This window comes from Platalea leucorodia, assembly GCF_965183815.1.
Source record: "Platalea leucorodia genome assembly, chromosome: 3".
In the NCBI taxonomy this organism is placed as follows: domain Eukaryota; kingdom Metazoa; phylum Chordata; class Aves; order Pelecaniformes; family Threskiornithidae; genus Platalea; species Platalea leucorodia.
The window spans coordinates 25288859-25304128 of NC_138825.1; the positions used below are offsets into that span (position 1 = coordinate 25288859).

At 37.2% G+C, this 15270-nt stretch overlaps 1 protein-coding gene across 1 annotated transcript in view; it reads right to left on the minus strand.

The window, feature by feature from the left end:
• The window catches only part of KCNK2 (potassium two pore domain channel subfamily K member 2), a gene marked incomplete at both ends in the record, with an annotated part of 106547 nt that overhangs the window by 57962 nt on the left and 33315 nt on the right, over positions 1 to 15270 (minus strand). Inside the window, one exon of the mRNA XM_082305446.1 lies at positions 5150 to 5267. Within this exon, the coding sequence (XP_082161572.1) occupies positions 5150 to 5267 (118 nt within the window). The remainder of the gene's footprint in view (positions 1 to 5149; positions 5268 to 15270) is intronic.

Below are 15270 nucleotides of genomic sequence, written 5' to 3' on the forward strand. Positions count from 1 at the left end.
TTTATATTCTGATAAGCAAATTGGAGTAATCTTTTCAAATGAAATTTTTATGCTCATCCTCAATAGCTCTGTTTCTTCTTTGGTGGCACAAACAAACAAACAAACAAAAAAGAAAACCGTTCTAACATAAATATGTTATGCTTCTTACTTTTCTGAACTAAGGGAACAATTTTTTCAACGTCATTTGCAATTTTTTATCTTTATGATTATCTGACATAATAGGTAACATATTTGATTATCAACAATATTTGTCTTTTTATAACATCAAACATATTTTGTATATTTTAGTTATCAACACATTATTCTGTTAGTTTGTATTTCAAAAATGCAGTGAAATGGTGCCGGAAGGGACAGATTTAGCAGCACGATTTTATTATTGTTTCAAATCAATAAGCAACGTAACAAGACGTTTTAAAATACTGTGCCTTCACAAGAAAAGCTTGTGCCCAGGCAGTGGGAAAACGGCAGAAAGAAGTATTCGTTACAGAGAAATTGCATTTGAAGATACGTAACTAATTGCCACTCTAAAAGTGACAAATCAAGTTCAGATTTCTAGTCAAAAATATTCATCTTTTTTCAGAATCTTAGCTGCTTGCTATTCACAACTGTTCTCTAAAACATAAATGTTTGTTTCTTTTTCTTTTTTAAAAAAAGATTCACATTCCTTTGCACTCTTTAATAACAGTTGCTAGGCTTCTGGACCCAAAAAACATAACCATATTAGCATAGCTAGCTGCATGAAGCTAAGTTAAAGGCTTTAGTCATGAGTGAACTTCTCAAGAGGTTCAGTTTCCCATGCAAATGAGAAGTTTGAATTCAAAAATCAAGGGCTGGTGTAAAAAGGGGAAAAGACAAAAAGAAATTATGTGTTCTTCCTTTTTTGATTTGGAGACACAGTTATTAGCAACTATTGGATTTGGACATCAATATAGCTGCAAAGTATCCTCGAGTGCTAAGGTATCAGTGGAGCTCTGTGAGCTCACCCTCATGTAGACATGGCTCTGTTTTTGAAAGGATGTGCTCTGGCAAACCACAGCTACCAGTGAGGTTGCTGGCACTCCCAACGTGCTCGCAACTACTATTCAAGATACTCCATCTTCCAGGAGTCTGAGTAAGTGCCCTTTCCACTATATGTCTACTTGCAGTGCTTGAAAAAGTCATTATAGACTGGCTGGAATAACAGCAGAAATAATGCAGCTATTTTAGATGAAGATCCATAGAAGTCTAGCAGATGTTTTCATGATACAGTTTCTGAAATTACGGTTGACACTACATTTTTTATGTGGCGAGACAGCAGTCATTTGGGAAAACAACTGCTAAGCTCAAGGCCTTGGCATGTCTAATTTGTTTTTTCATTTTTCTAGATATGGGTCTCAAGCTTGCAGTAAGAGAGGTTTCCTTCCCTACCCTGCTGCCAATATAAAACTTTCTTGGGCCATAAAATATAAGTTGTTTGGGGGGAAGCAGGATGTGCAAAGGCTGTGTCTGTATGCCCATTTCTGAGTTAGGCTACCTGTTGAAGAAATGATCTAGAGGATAAAAAAACACACGCAGCACCAACAATCAGCTCTCAGAATAAGAAGAGGTCATATAAAGATTATTTTCGCCTCTTCCTCAGCACTATCTCCAGCTTTATGATTGAGTTACCATTTTTTCTTGCTTTTCTTCTCAACTCCCTTTTTCCTTTTCTTTGGACATGTGGTTTTAGAACAGGACTGACTGGATAATGACATTTTCGGGTAGAAAAATAGAGTAACCATTGTGCCTTGCAGCATCTACAGTATCCCAGGGCACAATGCAACAATATTTTTCGTAGACAATATTTACATTCCCATTTCCCCCTGTTACCCTTTTCCCTCTTAGGGACTGTCTGAAACTGCTCCATACGCACAGAGTAATCACGTAGTTTCACATTTCTTTGTCGAGATGAGGTGTATTTGTTCTAGAAACATATCCACAAGTGAGAACACCTAACTAAGCAAGCCAAACCTATAACCAGTTAGGTCCCTTCCTGAAACAAGTTTTATGCTGTTGTACAGTAGTAAATGCAAAGCCAAAACCAACCCACTCAGACACAGGAAAAAAAAAGCTACGAAAGATCTTTTCTAAATAAAGTCTTGTGAAATTGTTTGACCCTGACCTCTCAACTAAATCCACTTCTTAGGAAAGATCTAGTAGCAGTATAACAGATTATGTTCTATTAAAACTGAGTTTATTAATTTTATAATATTCATTGTAACATTTATTGGATAACATGAAAGATTGTAAGAGAATAAAAAAACTTGTTAAATAAACATCAAGCCATGCTTTCTCTAGTGTTACCTCTGCTTTTGTTAGCTGGCTTTGAAGCTCAATAGATTTACATGTCCCCATCACAGAGCCTTTCAGCAGCCTACAGGAGACCCAGAAGAGTAAGAAACTACAGATGGTTCTGGACTGCTGCCAATAGCCACCAAAATACATGGTCAATATTTTTCACTTAAATGTTCATCACTACTGTGATACAATAATAACAGTAACTGTAAAACAATGACTTATTGCTTAGGGAAATGCTAAAGTCTTTATTTATTATCCCCTCTCCCCAGGAACCAAACACTTGTGGGATGCAAGTGCTAATGTCGTTCAAGAAAGGTCTGGGAAACACTATCCATAAATAAACTCTTGGTTCCATTTGAATTTCTTAGATTATGAGATATCACCAGGAGGAGTGTGGGCTAAATGGTAAGGTAAAATTATAGTAATAAGAGGTTTGGAAAGCTAGAGAATCTGCTGCAACACTGGAAAGCTATCATTTTCTCTAAATGGTAGGAATCCTTTTTTCTTCTATTCAAGTACTTCTTAAGGTATACAGTCTAAAGGACATAATATTTATAAATTTTATTCATATTTATAAAATCATTTTTACAAATTATTTCTGCAAAGTTGTTTTATGATTCTCTAAGGTCCTGTCTTTGTCCATAGAGAATATCTGTAGTGTTTGGCTGAAATCAATGGCAAATCTCTGGAGATGCTCATAAACTGCATTTTTAGTCTCCTGAGAAATTAAAATATCAAGTTACATGATAACCATATGCCCCCTAATTGGAAGGAATGCCTTCATTTTCAGAAGGTTACTCATATATGAAAAGATAATGCTCTGAACACAAAATCACTTGATGGCACGTAACAATATAAGAAATAAGGGAAAGCACACCCAACTTTTGCTCGTCACCATTTTCCCAGGAAAGTCACAATTCCAAGGACTTTTCATGACATCTCCGCCTGCTGTCACACTGCAAGCCCTGTGAACCATCGGGAAGGTGGTTCACAGCAGTAAGACAACGCCAACCACACTACAGCTTTCATGTAAGCATGCTGTCCTCAGGTCCTAAGAAACAAAGCTCAAAACTGCAACTGACTGGGAGCTTCCCATCAGAAAGGGTCTCTGATGAAAAAGACAGTTACTCCAAAGCCAAAATATTTTATGGAATATTTTTTTCCCCTAGATTTTCTCAGTTTTTTATCACAAAACCTGAAATAAATATTTACAGTTGCCCAATCATACCTGATTCTGATGACTCTGGTTTGCAGAAATGACCTGAAATACTAATTTTCAAATGTATTTCCTATTGGGTTATCTTGCCTCTTGGGGACAGCGGATTTGTGGCCTGGATGCCTTTGCAGATCTCTCTCTCCTCTAAGCAGGACTCACGCATGTTTCGGTTGAATAAATTAAATCAGGAAACATTTTTATTTAGAAAAGCCTTAGTTTTACTTAGCAACAAAATAGTGAAACAAAATGCTCCACTGCTTTAAAATAATTTTTGAATCATTTAATTCCTTGAACACTTATCATACATTAACTTTTATCCCTCCTCGGAACTGACACAAATATTAAGCACTTTCTACAGGACCATGGATACTTACTTATGACATGAAGTTTTGTGCTGTCAGAAGAGGATAACATAAGACCGATCATAAAGTTATCCTTTCAAGGTTCTCACTTTTCTTGGTTATAATCTGTTAATATTACGTTTTTCAATACTTGTTTTTTTATTACCTTGTGGACCTACTACTATAAAATCATTAAGTTTGTTACTAACCTCAGGAAGGTAAAAGTTTCACTCTGTTTTCACTAAACCTGTGTTTCAGTTATTCTAGATGTTAAAAAATATTACACATAGACGTAATACTTATACGTATATAGACACATGTATACACTCGAACACACAAAAAATACAGTATTCATGCACTTCTACATAAAGAGAGAACAAAGGTACATAAAACACTTGAAAATAACATCCCCTTCCATCACAATATGCATATAAATATTACGTAGGGATAATTACTCTAACAGTGCTACAGTTCCATATATATTACTGTCACAATGTAGGTCTTAAATTTTTTTCATTTGATTTCTTCTTCAAATTTCCAGCCACCTTTGTGGATGCCCCTTCGATGATCTGTTAGCTACACTGCATCCTCGAACTGTATACCATGTGCACTACATTGCAGTCAAAAGGAAGAAACTGAAAGATCAAATGCTGCTCCTGTTCACACCTGCTTAGAGGGACAGGGGCTCTCAAATGCAGAAAGGATCCAGAAAACTCCCTGGGCTTGCGAGCACGGGTAAATCACCCTACAGCCTGGGACTTCTGAATGCAACAGAAGCCTCAAAGTAAGCCTTCGAATGTAAATCTGCCTATCAATACAACACTCATAACTGATTAAATTAAGCTGAACTGAATCTTCACCATGTTCTCATCTTTTTCCGAATTTAGAGAAAACAACAACACAGAATTATACAGATTGTACAGACTTGAAATTCCATACATCTCAGTCAAGGTTTAATGCACATGTGCTTTAAATCATGCCCTATTTAACACGTGTGATTACACAGTTGACCAAATTCCCCCCAGAAAATGTTTCCACAACCTCTTCTAGTCACCTCACAGAAATATACAGCAACATTTTTCTTCTACAGAAGAATCATTTACTCAGCTAGCGATCCTTACAGACAGCTATAATTTCTGCCCCTGCAGCTAAAAAGTAATTCTCTACTTTGAACCAGAAGATTTGGAAGATTGACCATTAACAAATATATGTACACACCAGAAATCAAAAGAGTTTCAGCTCATTTACTATGAAAAGATAATAAGCTGTGTCCTACCTATGGTGGTTATAACAGTGCCAGCAAAGAAGAAGGAACTTCCCAAGTCCCAGTGACTGATCTGAGTAGATGTGTTTCCTAAAGGTATGATTCCTGCATTTATTGCTGCCACTACTTGCTGCAAGTTTAAAAAGATTTTTGTCAATATTCATGAAACAATGATATTAATATACATTACACAGTAAATAGATTAAATCACTCATTTAATCCAAGCAATAAACCAGAAAAGGGTCAGTGTTGCTCTGCTTGAGTTTTAACATTCAGTCAGGCTACAATTTAATCGTCAGCAGACACCCCAAGCACTTCAGCATGCAGCAGAGCTGTAAACTCCAGACCATTAAGGAGAATGCAAAATCCACAATATCAGTAACAGCATCACCTTAGCTAGATGGCAAACACAATTATTTTTACTGTTGCAACTATTTGGTAAAGAAAAATATGCATTAGACAAAGATTTACAATGAGAGTTTCCCAAAATATTCCTCTATTGAGCTAGGCAAGCAAATGTACTTCTTAAAACACAGTCATTTTAAAACTCCAAGAAAATACACGCATGCATTGTTTTGGATCAAATGAACTACAATTAATTAAAACACTTTTGTAGAACAGATAATTCCATAATTAAAGATTAACAATTACACTTATGGTTATAAAACCTTCACTATATTAATAAAAAATTCAGTCAAATATCAAACATGTATCTCTAAGTTTATACAACTATATACTTCATAAATGTCGTTCTTGAAAAATTCAGTTCTAGCGGCTAAAATGAACAAGCTTGCCACTAGTGACATTTTCATAATCTCGAGAAATATGAAACATTTCCTATTTCAGCAGTGTCCCCTACTGTAAATTCTTATCACAAAAAGTATTCCTGTTATATCTCTATTGCAGATATATACCGGCATTTGAGTTAAACAGTACACATCAAGAAAAAGTATTTTTAAACTTGCAATAAATATCTTAAGGAATGTAACAACTTACATTCATTCTGGACCTTTAAAACAGGACTTATTTCATAATCATGATCCTTATAATAATAATTGGTGTTCAACAAAAGAACAGAGGAAGCAATACTGCAAAGCTAAAACATTTTAACATTTTAACTAACTAATAGTTTCTGCTTGGCGAGTTGTCCAACAATGATTATGCTCATAAAGATATTCAGCAACAGGGCAGACCAGAATGGTTTTCCGTGTGGGCAGGCTGTTGCAGAGGGACAGTGTTGTGCAGTAGCAATAATTTTTTCAATTCCAAAATACATTGATAATTTGCAAATGAAAACATTTTTTTTTTCTAAACAGTGCTCATGGAATTCAGTCGATCTGGTCAGAAATTACAAAATACTAATGCTGGATTAACTAGGCCATCGATTTTTCATGATGGGATCTTAACTTAAATCCACCATTTCCAGTTTGCCGTTTTCAAAGCTCAGATGCACAAAGTAGCCATTTTAAAATCCATAGCTGCATCTCCACAGCCACAGGGATCTTGTTGCCACACCTAAGCCATTTTCAACATCCAGGGTTGTCAACAGAAAGCCAGCTGGGATATCTTTACATAGACTTTACACTGGTTCATCTTCTATACCTTCAACTGTTTTCATTTTAACTTTAAAAAAAAAAAAATGCAGACATAAAAGATGTGGCATTTTCAATCCTGCTGAGGAAGGAGAAAGGATGGGGAAAGGGAAGGGCAAGAGAGTGTCATTTTCCTTTGGGTTGGAAGAATAAAGCTGCTTCTATGTTTGTACATCGCATACAAGTCGGCAACAGTAAATACAGCAGCACTGATACTGCCAGGTGTTTACATTACTGTTGGAAGGGACACATCAGACTAAACAGCATGTGAAAACCATCCCTCGTATTGACTTTATAATTTAAGCAATACAGGTATTCCTTTGATGTAGAAACCCCAGTGTGCTGCATTATAAAGCCTACTGAATACATTTTGAGTACTGTTTCATTTCAATGGACTAAGAACTTTCATCACAAGTCCTTGTACCTGCAAATGGGAACATGCTCTCCAGTGAGGACATCATATAGTAAAGCACTGGATCGATATAATTTTATGGGGCCGTTTATGTTTTATTACAGTTTATTGTACTGGATGAATGCACTACCCAGAGCAACACACCTGTTTAGGCAGTCTAGCAAGACCAAGTTTTATACAGATCCAGATGTAAAATGTTTTCAGCACTTTATATCATCACTACACATCTTGGAAGCCATACTACCTCAACATCTTTTATATGAAAGGCGTGCCAATCTAAACTGCTTGAAGATCCATTACAGCTGTGCATTCCCTAACTGCACTACACTATACCTACAGACTCCCAGGAAAAAAGATACAATTTAACCCAAAACGGCTCCATTGGGTCAGACTTAACAAAACACAGCAGATGGCTACAAAAGACAATGAGCAGCTATTATGTCTCTGATTTTAGCCAACTGCTAATTAGGAAAATAATCAGGTCGAGCACGCAAGTGATGCACTCTCTTCATACATCCTCCTAGCTTCTGACGAAGCACAGTTTTAGGGACTTTCTGAGTGGGAGGCTGCATCTGTATTGTGGTGTTCAGATTGGTTTTGGTGATCATTTTACCATCAATTTATCTAACTGCTTTTGGAGCTCACTTGTATTTTGGGAACCAAGTCATTCTGTGGCAGTAAGTTCTGCAATTTACTTGTGGATCATTTAAAAAGCATTTCCGTTTTGAGATTTTTATATGCTTCAAAGTAATTTTATAAGTTCTCATGTTATGAGAAACACTTGAATACCAACTTCCCATTTGTCTCCTTCAAGAAATTAATGATCTTGTAGACCCATCAGCTGCCTCTTTTTTCCAAATTAAAGACTCTTTCTTATTAAATATTTACCTATTTAAATAAATCTGTTGAATATTGTATAGAAGTAATTTTTTATTGCCAGTATTTCTCATTGTCTTTCTTTGTACCTTTACTGATTTAACTTATTGTTTTAAACATAGTTTTAGTCATAAAGGGCCAGATGATGGCCATCACCGGGTTATTACGTTTCCAAACACACCCTATTATGCTTTCTCCTGCACTGTTCCCATATTTGGGAGGAGTCAGCCTTAAATACTAAGAAAGCTGCTGCATTGTATTCCTTCAGAGTCTTCTGTAAGAGTCTTCCTTACGAATAAGGATAGCAGTTAAGTAAGGTTGCTGCTTTACTGAGATCAATACTACTATCTCATAAAGTCTTTCAATGCTGCCTACAGATTTTTCAGGAGGTGTAACTGCATTTTCAGTTCTTTGGATCAGAGGACATCTTTTCTTCTTAGTTTGGTCAGTGCCTATGAGCAGATCCTCATCTAAGACTATTCCCAAGCATAATTCTAAAAGAAAATAATATATAACGTAACTCCTAACATACGTACATTTCAAGGCACTAATTTCAGGGTAGCATCTTCTTTCTGACTACGTCCACTGAACAAACTTACCTGGAATATTGGATATTAACATTTCCTTAGCCTGGAATAAAAACTCAGGCTCATGCAGCTGGTTTCCACTAACGTCACTAAGGGCCAGGATCTCACCCTCAGTGTTCAAATAGCATGCTATTCACTGTCAGTGCTGTCGGATTCACTTTCCTCTGCCACTTCTTGTGGCCAATTCTTGGTCTGCAGCCTTTTTTCTTGACTGGTGCATTACTACTAGAGCAAACACAACCACTTCATTCGTCACAAGTTTGGCATGTCATGCAATAGCAATAGTAACTCAGTGCATTTTGAATCTCAGAACACTTAGGATCATGAAAACTCTACATAATCTGTGCATTTATCATATGTTGTAGCCTGTAAACACTGTGTGTGATCTTAACATGGGAATTCAGAATCATAGAATCGTTTATGTTGGAAAAGACCTTTAAGATCATCGAGTCCAACCGTTAACCTAGCATTGCCAAGTCCACCACAAAACCATGTCCCTAAGCAGCACATCTACATGTCTTTTAAATAACTCCAGGGATGGGGACTCAACCACTTCCCTGGGCAGCCTGTTCCAGTGCCTGACTACCCTTTTCTTTCTTTTCTCGACTTTTAAAAAATTACTTTACAGTATTAAAGTTTACTGACTGCCTCAGTGGCAATTTTTCTAGTTTTTCTTCCATATACGAACTAAATTCTGACTTAAAAAACAGTTTCACTTCAGCACTACAGAACCAGTCAGCATTACAATAGGGATGCGGACAGTTTCAATTCTTAAACTATGTAGATTATTTCACTTGCCTTACCTTCTTCCAGAGCATTTGACTACTAGTTGTTTCATATGAGATGGCTGAGGACTGAGCAGAGGAGGGGTCACCCAGCACCTGGCACCCAATCAAGGCCTCTATGTGCAATGATTTTAAGAATAGTATTATATGGTTACAGTAAAAGTTATAGGTTTTTCACCATTTGTTCTTCTTTAATTGTCATTATAATGGTGAAAATGTGGGCTTTTTTGATAGTAAGAAGAACTGAGATAAAATTTTCAAATATCTAAAAATTTTACGAACTCAATTCCCATTTTTTAAGTTATGTGGATTCTTAGGCTAGCTCTGTACTGTATCTTAGGATAGGCATGAGTTGTGTCTGAGAACAAGTCCTAACTTGTACTACATCCAAACTACCTGGCTTTACACTCGTATCCGGGAATAAGCTTTAGTAGAGCATCAGAGAAAAAAGGCAGAGACGCTTGAGCCCAGAGTGGATAGGCCAGGTATGACCTGCCTTACTTTCAAAAACAGGACCTGGGCTCCACAGACACATAAGCATTGCATTCAGGCTGTACTTTTTTGCTTGAAATCAAAACACTGGGAAAAGGAGAGGGACAATAAAAAACCTCATTTTAATTGAATGTCAGTTTTCATTTCCTCTATAATTTAGAAACACTTCCTGGTCAATACATTGTGTATTATCACATTCCTGCATTCACACAGATATCTGTCCGTAGAGGCCATGCTGAGCTACCCTTGCAGATTAAGACACTGAATTTTGTGACTTTTTTCTGTCAAAATGAGAGATGAAACAGCCTTTCAAACAGTACAGTCATTCTGTGAAAACAGAAGACAATTCTCCTAGGTCAGGGATTTCAACCTCTGGTCCTCTGACCCTGCAAGGAGTCAATGGAGATGACTGACAAAAGCCAGCCTGTTGGCAGTAGAGCTACATTCAGTAAGCAGAGGTCTGCAGAACAGGAGCAATACAGAGAGGTTATAAACTGAGAAGGCTAGCCTCTGGTAGTCTACCACTGTCTCATACAGGGATTGGGCAGAAATGCCTATGTGTCAAGCCAGTCACCCTAACAGTCCTCTCCTTGTACCACACCCGGCTCTTAATACATGCTTTTGTACCATCTTCCAGTCACTTCACTTTTATGAAATGATGTAACACAACACTTCATTACTCTCAGCTTTTCTATCCAAAGATTAAAATAGAAGCACCTTAAATTACGCTTCTGATAAAATACAGAGCATTCAGTCTTTCGTTACCCAGCTTGTCAAGAGTTAGCTTGTGCTTCCTGGCAATCATTTAACAAGCAATGTCAAAAAGTCAGTTATGCCTCAAAGTTTCTGGAAACTCATTTCTCAGCGTGGATTTCTTCCTTTGCTGTCCTGCTGCCATTTGACAAGAGCACTCTCTCACTCTCCAGTGTAACGATAAATCTCATATGGCCCAGCTACTGCATAAGTCCTGCGTTTTTATTTCAGCTTTGGTTTACAAAGAATGGAAATCCTAGTTCTTTGTTCAGAGGCACGCTAGGATGCTTTTAACACTTAGCAAACAACTCTCCAGCCTCTAAAAGCACATGCTTTTGAGCCATGTTGTTGAAAGAGATTGCAATGATGTTTGTATTATAATTCTGTGACTCCATTTTTTTCCTTTTAGTTTGTGTAACATGTGACTCTAATATGCACTGGAGACTAGTACCCAACATGTTGAAGAACTGAAGAACTCTTTTCACCCTATGATGTTCACAATCTACTTGAACTAAAAACGTGTAGAAACATATTGAAATACATTTCTATTTCTAAATATGCATTACAAACAGACTATGTATATAAATTTTGTGTGTGTGCATGCATACATATACGTATGTATACATACACTTTCAGGGAAGAGGGCTTTTCTTTGCTTCTTGAGATTAAAGACGGCAAGAATTATGCAGACAGCTGCTCAGCAAAACTGACTAATGAGTCATATCTGCCACCCTTTCTAAAACAAAAGCTGTCATTCACATGCATTCAAGCTAGCTAGGTTCTAGGTCCTGTGAAACTGTTCATCTGAGGTAAATGTAACCTTTAAGAGCCCCAACACCAGAAGCAGCAAAAAAGTTACAAAAGAAGAAGTGACAAGGGCAGTTAGAATTTATTTATTATTCTCCCAAAATTCTGTATTGCTCTAATGCTCATGAAAGATAAAGACTGTGTGCTTAAAAAAATTCCTTTTTGTTTAACCGCCACGTAGAAAATAACTACAGAAAAGAGAGTTGTCCTGTCACTGAAGGGAACGCTCCCAGGAAACAGAAAGTTTGGCAAAAAATTCCCTCCCTCCAGGAGCTAAGTGCAGGGCCAGAAGAGGGGATCTGGCTGTAGGAGGTCAGAGCAACCCTAAGCGAGGAGTGCCCACAACTCAGGGGCTTCTGCAGCCCATCCAGACTCGGCCACAGCAGGTGGTTATCTGTGTGGAGGACAGGTCTGGGTAAGGTTATGATCGAAGCTCTTTCACAGAGATCTTTTATTTAATAAGTAATCCTCTGATCTGGGGATACAGGTAGAATTTGGGGGGGGCTTTACTGTGGAAAGAGACAAAAGCATCTGAACGTTCATTTCTGACAAGAGTGAAGCAGAAGGCAAATACTGTGGTGAAAACGAGACTTACAGACTCGGCGAGAGGAAAAGAGAAACACGACCTTACTGTACCAGTTAGGACTACTTGTATACTTAAGAATACATAAGCTCGAGTGCTTTGACAGGCAGACACCTTACTAAGGACAGACAAACAACACAAACTACAGTTCCTGCACTTCGTGTTTTAACTATTTTAAAAGTCATTCATTTCATGTTGCTTTGAAAACACCAACAGGCAGCTCTGCTACTGGTATTTGCAATTTGTCACAAGCTTCATGTCTGACATGCAGACAGTACATTAAAAAAGTGATGCAATGGTATTTTGGATTCCCAGATAAATAAAATATGCTGCAGCATCAATTTCTTTTATGCTGGTCTATCAATCTTTTCAAGGCTTTAAGATTTACAAAGCATAAACACCTGATGCTTCCAGGTTAGGATCCAGACATGGGATAGTTCCCGATTCCTTTTGGAGAGGCTGGAAGGAACTGCAAAAGGGAGAGACTAAGAATATTTAGGGTTTAAACTGGTACATTCAAACTCCATCAAAAAGTTCCTGCTTAGAGGACCCATAAGCTACAGCTCACAGGACTGAGAATGTCTATAAATGTTGTGATTCAAAGAATGAATAAAATTTGATTCAAGCTTAATAGGCTTAGCTAATAAATTTTAAATTTGTCTAAATAAATTTCAGATTTGTCTGAAAACAAGGTCTTTGCATCTCTGTGATTTATTATCTCCAAAAATGATACAGCGAGTTCAAATACCTTCTGATCTCTGGAAGAGAAAGAAGGATTTACACTTCTTTATTTTAAGTTTTCTAAATAATCAGAGAGGTTGCGGCTCAAGGAGTTTATCTGGCTGAAATAAAACAACATATTCCTGAGGAAGCAGCAAAATTAGTCTCTTGGGGCTACAATGCAAGTTGTAAAAAACCCTATGAAAAAGACACAAAATCAGCTACTGGTGGAAGTGCAACTTAATGTAGCTAGCTACCTTGAACTATAAAAATGAAGCCACAGAAAACACATACTTTAAAATAAAACATTTTTACAAGAAATTAATCACATAAGAAGCCATGATGCCATTCTGGTGATGCCAGTTTGATGAAAGAAACACTGCTCCCATGTCATTCATAACTGTGTCAGGCTTTCCTCAAGAGAGATAAAAGAAAAAAACACATTTTTCCTCAAGGGAGATAAAAAGAAAACACATTTTGGTCTCATTCACAGTCTAAGAGATGAATGGAAAGAAAAGGGAGAATGCAGCTGATGCAAATGTAAAAGGAAAGCAGGCATGGGACATGACTGTGGACATGACTGTGGACGCCAGCACCAAGAGCTGTTCTCATGTTAACCACAAGCCCACACAGAACCCAAGGAGATCCACTTCTGGGATCAAGGTCAATTCAGCTAATCCTGATGGTTCATTAATTCTTTTTTTTGTTTTAAATGCAAGCACATTTTTGTGGGCATTCAGTTTTCAGAAGAATCCACATACCCTGAAAGGGGCCGGACATAAAACTCTACAAGAGTCCTTTATTGCTGAGACAACTTGGTGCAGCACCCTGAAAACTTGTTCAGATTTCAACATGAAGGCTTTATAAGACAAAAATTACCACTTGGAACACATTAAAAGATTGTGCTGTTTAGTGTGACATTATTTTTTCCACTTGTTAGGGTTTTCAGAATAAATATATTTGAAGGATATTTCTGCTAAAGAAACCAGAAATTAGCTATGTTCTGTTATTAACTTAAGTTTCAGTGTACCTTTACTTGAAAACTCCTTATTAAGTTTCAGAATTAACTCACTAAGATAACAGAAATAATTCACACCAGCTTGCTGGGACACTCTGGATATTTAAAATAATATAACTGAAATTTATCTTATTTCCAATTTTTGTATGCAAAAATTATAAATTTTTGTATGTAAAAATAATACATTAAACAACTTGATGCTTGGAGATTAAAAGGATTTTTTTTTCCATTTTGGTTTATAAAGGTCAACACTAAAACAAATAACTGCTGAGCAATTCATGATTAGGTGATATTTACATAAAAAGCTCTTTTCTTTTTCTTAATCAGCTTTCTCTTTGGCAGGGGGACAAATATCTGTCTCTCACTGCCACGACATCCCACCACGCACAATACTGGTCACATCCTTACCTCCCAGGAACAACATGAGTTCTGGGGGGCGGAAAGCAAATTCATTTCCCCCCTAGAGAGGAATGAGGTGTGTGAAACCACAACAAAGACAATTTTGCAAAGTTGCTGGATATCATATTCGGTCAGTCTCACCCAGAGACAAACTCTTAACCCCAAGAGGTGTCATGAAGGTATACGCATGTATTTGATGGCTGCGCAGCACTGCAGGAGGACATGCATGCAAGCTGAACATCAGCAGTGTAACCTAAGCTGTCTTTAAATTTGCTACCATGCACAGGTGCATAAATACAGCAGGACATTTTTCTAGGTACTTGGCAGTACACTTTGTGCATCTGAGTTTGGAAACTGTCTCCAACATTTTCAAATGTTTAGCGGCAAGCTTACTATAGGGAACAGTCAACACACTAAAAGAGAACTACAACTAGATTGAAATAATTAGAGATACATGTTCTCTAACCAGAGAATTTTTTTCATTCTTTAATGCTTATTGTTATTTGTGTGTTTATAGCTGGATTAGTCCCAGGTTTCTATCAGCTTCTGCCCACAAAAAGCTCAATGGTGGGGAAAAAAACTGTTCCATGCAAGATGTAAAAAATCCCTAGTGTCAATGAAGATCGGGTTTATACAGTTTGTCACATATACATAAAATCCACACAGTCTGAACTACATTTACATTTTTATTCTGTCACCTGGCAATTACTTTGCATTGCATGGCAGGGCCAAGTTGAAAGCAGGCATGGACAGAGAAACCAAAACACCATCCATGATGAGTTGTTAAGAGTTCTTCTTCCAAAAGAAGGAATAGTAGCAAAGTGTCTAGCCACATCCCTTTCTACAGCTTTATAATGATTTAGATATTATACATAACCTTCACCAAACCAATGCTTTCTCATCTGTTAATAACTGAAATCCTTTCAAGACCTTTCAACTGAAACTTTAAAACCCGAAGTTTAACATCAAGACCATGCACAGCTTGCTGGTCTGTTGTATCCTGATTAGATTCACCAAGCTACTCCTGGTACATTCACAAGCTTCCCTCCTGGGATATTTCTGTAGTTCTAGATTTAGATATAACACCACTGATTGCTGTGCACTGCCCA